The 8,501-nt window shown below is 36.5% G+C and overlaps 1 protein-coding gene across 1 annotated transcript; it reads left to right on the top strand.

The window, feature by feature from the left end:
• Positions 1-1,546: 1,546 nt before the first annotated feature.
• Positions 1,547-5,317, top strand: LOC140995773 (perforin-1-like). The gene is made up of 2 exons (XM_073465858.1): positions 1,547-1,567; positions 4,647-5,317. The coding sequence occupies exon 2, from the start codon at positions 4,649-4,651 to the stop codon at positions 5,033-5,035; it is 387 nt and encodes a 128-aa protein (XP_073321959.1). The 5' UTR covers positions 1,547-1,567; positions 4,647-4,648; the 3' UTR covers positions 5,036-5,317.
• Positions 5,318-8,501: the final 3,184 nt, after the last annotated feature.

Genomic DNA, 8,501 nt, shown 5'->3' on the forward strand with positions numbered 1-8,501 from the left:
CTGCCAGTTAGCCCCTCCACCTGCCGCCTCTCTCTCGCGCACACACGCACGCACGCACACACGCACACACACACACACGGGCGCATGGATAGGTCGCGCTTGGCCACTAATAAACGGTAAATTGTACAGTGTTCAAATTCCTGCGAACCCCCCACCCCCCGTCGGATAGTCCGACCACTGACGGACTTATTTGACCCTTTTCAATAAGCTGTTTAGTGTTTGGATACTTAAATCCTGTTAAAATGACTGTGTTGAATAAAACAAACAGTATTGTCTTCATTGATATTTTACTTTCATGTTTATTGAAAGCTACCTTTTATGTTGCAAGAGTGCACTTTATCAGAGTGTTGTTGTTTACCTTTTAGTATGTTTACGTTGTTTGCACATGTTGGCAAAACTGCAACTATTTAAATTAAAATCTGTTCAGAAAGGTTCTTTGGCCTAAATTGTCTGTTTTTCTTTTTTTGATTTAAGATCGTGATAAAATCGAAATCGTGATTTTATTTTTTTAAAATCGTGATATGATATTTTTGCCATATCGCCCACCCCTACATTTATTTGTTGTTAGGATCTGGACATGGGATTTGTTGACAACAAGTAGAATATAACAGTATATTTAGGTATATATAAGTGAGTACAATTTGATGGAGTGGTTATGGGTGGTTTTAGAGTGATACAGGGCTGTGGAGTTTGATATTGGATCAGGGTCAATTGAATAATAGGGGACTGTTGGGTCTTGGTGGATGTGTGCACTCTACAGACTGTCATTCTAGTATCTCTTGAATTAAATGGAAGAAAAAAAAATTAAATCCAAAGATCACTTGGGTGAAGCCGAACAAGGTGTAAATATATAACCATATTTTAGCAATCATTTGCATATTTACAAATCCAGCTGACACAGAACAACATGAACATTTATTTGAAGTCCCGCTTGTGTTCACTTGATGAATGGAAGACCTCTTGATCTCTAGATGTGTCTGTCTTGAGTGTTGCTGAGCAGGTAGTGTACAGTGGGTTTATCAAACTGAAAACAGCTGCCTGCTGCTGCTGGGAACAAGGCTGATGTCAGCAAGTGACAACTTGCTGAGCCAACACAGGAAACTTGCAGGTGGTTTAACCTCTGTTCTTTGTGGGTTCATCACTGTGAGTAACACCTTTCACATTTCATACAGTCTAATTTTCCATTTGTAATTGTAAAATATTTCTGAGAACAGTTTTAAGTTGTACTATTATGTACAAACTATGTTTTATAACTATACTATAACTAAGTTTTTGCATTATGCCAAATCCTTAGTATGAGCACCAAATCACCTTCACAGATGAACAATATTATCTTTTATCAAATTATTATTGTAATTGCATTGAATTACATCGTAAAAGTTGTGCTGGTATTCTTCCAGGAGGTCACTCTATATCTATCATATTGTGTAATGCTGAGAATGTAGCAGGTTGTGTTTTCGAAAATGTTTTATGGGAGGGCTTTTACCAAACTGATATGAGCTCTGCTGGCCTTTAAAAACAGGCAACAGCAGATAGAGAGCTGAGAAGAAAGATATCAAGACTATAGGTAAGATTTTCACATTTAATCTTCTAGCTCTGCTCAACTGTGTTTTTTTGTCTTCCCTTTTCATTTCTTCAAACTGATCCATGTTCTTAGGTTACTACAGTCCTGACTGCTCACATTTATAACTTATAACAGTCAATATTGGTCTGCTGCTGCTTTTAACACAGTTAACTTAATGTAGACTGCAGCTCCTTATACCTTTACTCCCAATATTATTTATACTACCATCATTATTTTCTGAAAACCAATACTAATACTAATGCTGGTGCTTAACTATTACTACAAGCAGTGCCCGTAGTTGCCCTCAAGGATTATTTTGTAGCCATTGCTGGTTGAGGCGATCTACTGGATCAATTCCAAAACCTTTTGTACCTATAAGTCATTTAAACATCATTATATGTATAAAACATAGGGCCCAGGTTTAAGACCACTGTAATTGCTAAATAGTTATAATAAAATAAAATAAAAAACATTTACATGACACCCTTGATCCCCCATAACCTGAAGACTATATAGAAGGATAAATATAAGACACAACAATCAATGAAATTGAAAAAATTTGAAAATAAAGTAACTTTATAAAATAATGAAATGATAGTATAAAAATATATCCACACCTATATAAAAGAGGTGAGAAGTTGAGGTGAAGGAAAGCTTTTGTAGAGGACATGTGCATCTGTTACCTTGTAAGGCAGCTGGATTAGCAAGATCAAACCAGCTGGTGTGTCAGGTTAATGTATCTGCAGTCTGTTTGCTCTTCTTTTAGACCAGACAATCAAGAAACTGTATGATTAATGATAACCATCTTGAAAGAGGTTGTGCACATGATTACACATAGCCAACAAGTGGAGGTTATAATCAGGAAGAGCTTTTGTCTGTTCAAAATTGATTTATCATAGTTTCACCTCAATCATTCTCAGAGGTGGAAGAAGTACTCAGACCTTATACTTAAGTAAAAGTAGCAATGCTACAGTGTAGAAATAGTCATTTACAAGTAAAAAATAATGCATTCATTATTTACTTAAGTCCAAGTAAAAAAAGTATTAGACTCAAAATATACTTAAAGTACCTACAGTAAAGGTACTCATGCAGAAAAGCAAAATAATAAATTATTGGATTGTGATAACTGATTCACTAATGTGGACATCACTTTATATTGGAGCTGGTAAAGATGGTTTAAATGCGTCAAATAGTTTATCTGCTGGGTAGCTTGCGAATTTCTCCTCAGGGATCATTAAGTCAATCAATCTACACTTTAATCTGCAGTAATACATCATAATTTATTTGTTGATTATTTTTGCATAATTAGACTAAACTTACAAAGTAACTCAACTAAAGTTGTCAAATAAATGTAGTGGAGTTCAAAGTAAAATATTTGCAACTGAATTATTGTTCCGCATATTGCTTAACCTATTACGCATTTAAAACAGTAATATTCCATATTGTTCCAGATTATTTGTTTAGATATTTGGCTCATACTATATACTATACTAAGTGTAAATATATATATATATATATATGTATATATATATATATATGTATATATATATATATATATATATATATATATATATATATATATATATATATATATACATATATGTATACTTCATTCAATTGCAGAAAGTAACAGTTAAGAAATTAAATGTTGAAGACACTCTGCATGTCTCAATTTCCTGTGACACATTGTGCATGTAGGTAGAATGGTGAAAGAGGAACAGTTCAAACAAATCCAGCTGTTGCGGAACAAAATTTTCACTCTCCTTCTGTGAGGATGTCTCACTCAACACGTTGTGTGTTGTCTTGAAGGGGAGGAGCTGTTATATTTTTTTTTAGGTAAAAGCAGCTGGTGCCACATGGCTATTTCACAGTTGCCCTCCTGTTTGCTGTGTCAATAAATACACTCATTTACTCTTCAAATTTTAAATTTAGAACTACACTTTTTCAGTACCAGCACACCTTATCGGCAATTTTGTTTTATAAGGTTTTGGTTACAGTTAGTTATGTCAAATAATGACCTTTAATTAAGAGTACCCTGGTGATGCAGCAGGCAAATAGAAGTATAGCTTGATGCCTCAGAAAAATGACCTTGAAAGAATGTCAAGTGACTAAAAATACCAGTACAGCTAAACTGAGAAAAATAAATGTTTTTCTAGTATTTTGTTATATTGAGAAAGTTGTTTCCGTGCGATGCAAAGATATAGGGTAACATAAAATGTCAGTCCTTTAAAAAAAGCAAGGTCAGGCATAGAACAAAGGAATGCAGAACATGCTAACCAAGAATTAGATACGATCTTGAATTTTAATTTGATTCACTGTAGTGTAGCCACAAAAATCATTTTACTGTTGTCTGTATTTTGATGTTTTATCCAAAATTTGATCACTCATGACTTCATCTGAAAGATTTGTATATCAGAATGATGATTTCATACTTTCATACTACTTCAATCCCACATCACTGTGATGCTGACTGAAAAACTCACTAGAATAACAAATGAGGATTACTCCACAGCTGAAAATAGTCCCAAACAAATGCAGTTTCCTCCTGTTTAAATAATGCTCCATAAAAACAGATTTTCAAAAATTACTGAGCATTTTTTTCCTTCTGATTTTCTGATATTAGCACTGTGTGCAAACCACAAATTTAATCGTGTTGCAGTTCCTCAAAGTGACCACTTGACGGCAATGAATTCTGAATATCAACTGTACCTAGCATCAAGGCAAACACAATACTCAACTAAGACTTCTGATGTATCTTTACAGCAGTCTATCCTTGTAAAGATTTCTTATTCACTTCTCTGTAATTCAGATACCAACCAATAAAAAAATCTCTTTATTAAGACAAAGAGAAGTAAACAGAAATTTGTACGTGTAGATTCTACCATGCAAGGTGTGATGACTGAGTAGAGCTTTTGTCTAAAAGAATACACCTTCTGCCCACTTGTGGTTTGTCTGCAGAAATGTTTATGATTTTATATTTAAAAGGACCCAAGTGAACTTAAAAAAACCTATATATTAGCATTAATGATATGTGAAACTATTTCAGAATGCTACAATCTGGATTTGTTGTATCATTCCACAGCCATGGCCTCCAGTCTATCTCTCCTCTTCTTAGTCCTGTGCAGTCTGAGTGTGGCTCAGTCCCAGTTCAGGCTGTTTAACCTGCGGGCCACTGGTCTTCCCTCTGACTTGTTTGGGACCACAGATGGCTATGTCAAGGTGTTCTGTGGCTCAGCCACTCTGGGTACAACATCCACTCGTGACGACAATGCCAATCCCTGGTGGGACGAGGAGTTTTCCTATTTCAGTGCTCAGGAAAATGACATACTGAGGCTTGAGGTTCATGACAGTGACCTCATCTTTGATGACCTGCTGGGAGTCTGCCAGCGTCAGATCAAGCCGGGAACCCATGATCATGACTGCTATCTGGAAGAAGGCGGAACCCTTCACTACTCCTATACCCTCGGCTGAGACAGCCATCTAACCTTTATTCTTTACACGCAGTCTGCAGATCTCTCAGACTGGCTCTAAGGAATGTTTTCATACTGATGATTGAGTTTCAAGAGATTGGTTGTGAGGGTCTCTGTCCCAAAATCTTCATCATTTAATATAAGACCAGAAAAATATTCACTCAGACTCATTAAATTAATCAATACACCTTATTTTGCTGACTTTGTCACACTATATGATTGGCTGTTTTACCCTGTTTCCAAGCTTGTCAATAAGTAATAAATTTTGCTGCAACAACAAAAACTTTTTATTGTTTGTTCAGTCATTTTGCATAATATTGTGGGAGTGAAACACAAATAATCAGTTTACTTATTCTATTTGATCTAGAAGTAACTACTTTCTAAAGCCAACACAGAGCTCAGTTTAATAGATTCCTCATGGACATCACACAAGTTCTGGCAAACACATAGAAGTTCATGATAATAGAGTGCAGCTAAGTTACATTTCTTTGCTTTGCTTATACACATTTCCCATTCCCCTCAGTATTTAATCATACACATTTCGCTATCATACCTCTCCAGCTTTTGTATTACCAATATAACTCTAAAAGACAGAGGAAACTCTGCACATCAACAGGTGAAACAGCCCGGCATCCTTTGGAGTTATGTTCATATCTGTCTCTTCCTCACCTCAGTATTTCCAGCTAACACCAACATTTCTAATCCAGGAAATAGTTGGCCATATGTAGCGAGGAAGAGCATTAGTTTTGGGGTTGAGTGATGTCAGGGTGGTGGACTTCCATATACTAAAGCTAACATTTTTAATGGTATGTTGACACCTACTTCATCAATATTCATCGTGTAGGTAACTGGCTTTGAAAAAATTGTGTCATTCAAAAGATCTATTACTTAGGAGTCAAACTCCAGTGATATGTCTGAATGATTTATTCACTTATGTGTAGCCAACATCTATGTTTACAAGGTTCAGAGCTCAAAAGTCTTGACTGGAAATGTATGTAATGTCTTTTATTTATAATATCTCAGAACTTGTGGAAACAGGTTTTGGAAAATGTCACAAATTTATCACAAAAAATCAATCAATTATATTCTTACTGCTTTCAGATTATTGGTGCAGAGTTTGTGCTCAATATGAGCATATGGACCATTTTGGGATGAATGTTTAGATAGGTGAAAAAATATTTAAAAAGTGGCTAATAGGCCTCTGACTCCACAGTTTAATTTTCTGCCACATATACAGATGGCAAATACAGTATGGTTAAAGTTGGTGATATATTGTTCAATTAAAAACACTGGCATTGAATTTAATCCAGGGTTTCAAAGGGTTGGGTGAAAGGTAAACTGTTAACATGAGTTTTATGTTGGCACAGTAATTCAATAGCTAATGTTATATGGCTATCAAAGAGCCACAAGATAAGTTGACTTTTTGCCTTAATGGCACATCTGTCGTATATTATTTAAACAAGCTGCAACATGCTTCAGTTATGGTCACATTACACTTGGGCCTTGCATTATTTTCTCACTTAACTTCACTTGTTAAATCCTGTGCAGCTGACATATTCAAGCATGAACTTAATGTTTTGGGACTGTTTCCCTGCTGGCTCACTGGCTTATTTGTTCAATTTTGCTCTGCTAATTTGCACAGCCGTAGGTAAGTGTTAAAGCTGATCCATGGGTGACTTCTGACTTCCCTTTAGTTTCGGCCACTAGCCTTTGGAGACAGTAATATTTATACGGTAGCAACATAAAAGAGGAGAAGGTTACTGTGAGACAATCTAAACAACAGATGGCAGATATTCTGACAATAAAGCACAGATGAAACTAATAACAGTAATGGCAACACTATCTTATTCAAGTCTGCCATTAAACTAACATGCACTATACCAGAGCCTTGGCACTGATACAACTAAATGAAATAAAACACTTTCAAATGTGAAATGTGCCTACAGTGCCTCTTGGCTTTGATTAGTGGTATAATAAAAAGAAAAATAATTTCAACAGTAAAAGTGCACTTTTGTTCTGACAGCTCACAGCTGGTCACCCATATATAATCTGAGAGAAACATACATTTAAAAATAGCTAGTGCTCAGCCTATTTTAAGTAAACATAATTCACTATATGCAGGATGTAAAGTGCAAATACAGTTTCCTTTCTATTCCTGTATTTTTATTTCCTTTAACACAGGTGACCAGTTTGCAGGACTCTTCATCTCCCAATCCAACGTATTGTGCACCATTACAGTGAGAAAACTCTTGGTTGCGCGAGAGGTCCATGGTGAGCTCAAGGCTGTGTGTTTTAGCCTATTCGTCTTCTATGACTTTCCATGTCTTTTCATGGAGGTTGGGACTAACTTGGCTACTGAAAAATGTACGAGAGGGCACAATGTAACGTGAAAAATTGTTTTCATTAGGTGACGAAAACCCACATCTCTCACCACCGAAAAGGGCTGCAAGTCTTAAAGCGATCACCGTCCCCACTGCACATGTGATTTGTGTTTTTCTGAATTGGTAGGATGGAGTTGTTTGAAGGCATGAGAGAGAGACTGCTGTTATTGACAGTGTTACAGTACCTGCTCGGCTGTCCTGCTTCCACACAGCGATATCACTGGGTGGTGGCGGCACAGTATGAGAAACTGTCTGGGCCTCAAAATACATAATTCACTTGCACATACGTATAAACTGGTACTAGGCACTTGCACATACATGCATAAAGGTTTGCACATACATACACACTCTCATGCACATACATACATACATACAGGCTTGCCATACATACATACTCTCAATAGTGTATATGCATTTATACATTTATGGCATTTAGCAGACGCTTTTATCCAAAGCAACTTACAGTAATTCATACATACAATTATACACTGATGGCGGTGGCTGCCATACAAGGTGCCAACCAGCACATCAGGAGCAGTTTTATGGTTCAGTATCTTGCCCATGCCCCATGAGATTGACAATGTATGTATGTGCAAGTTGAGTATCTATATATATGAGAGTGAGTATCTATGTATGTGTGAGTCGAGTATCAATGTAACTGGGTGTCACCCAAAGATGTTGGAAGTCATTAACCTATCAGCGCTATGGTGTCTATCTCTTGAACGTTAACAGAGACGTTGTTATTACGTTTGATTTCGTTCATAACAGGAAACGGAGCAAGCACCGTGCTGCTGTGTCTCTTCAGTAGCCCAGTCACACAGGCTCCGTCAAGAGGCAGCCAGTAACGTGAGCTGTGCACTATAAGTCTTGTTTTCTAACACTTGCTAACCTCCATATTATTCAGCACAAAGATTTCAACAATTAGAAGGTACGTGTGGGAAGTATTTACTGTTGGTGGCAGCATAGCTATCTTGATAAATCCACTAGCTAATAAGGCACAATGCCTAACAAAAGCTAGTCTAAGAGTCCTATTTTTAAAAATCTAAACACAGGAAAATGCATAACCTCAGTCTGCTAACATTAGAA

Source organism: Pagrus major, chromosome 5 (assembly GCF_040436345.1).
Source record: "Pagrus major chromosome 5, Pma_NU_1.0".
Lineage (NCBI taxonomy): Eukaryota > Metazoa > Chordata > Actinopteri > Spariformes > Sparidae > Pagrus > Pagrus major.

Excerpts from the sequence above, each read along its gene's own strand:
- LOC140995773 (XM_073465858.1), top strand. The coding sequence starts at position 4,649 with ATGGCCTCCAGTCTATCTCTCCTCTTCTTAGTCCTGTGCAGTCTGAGT.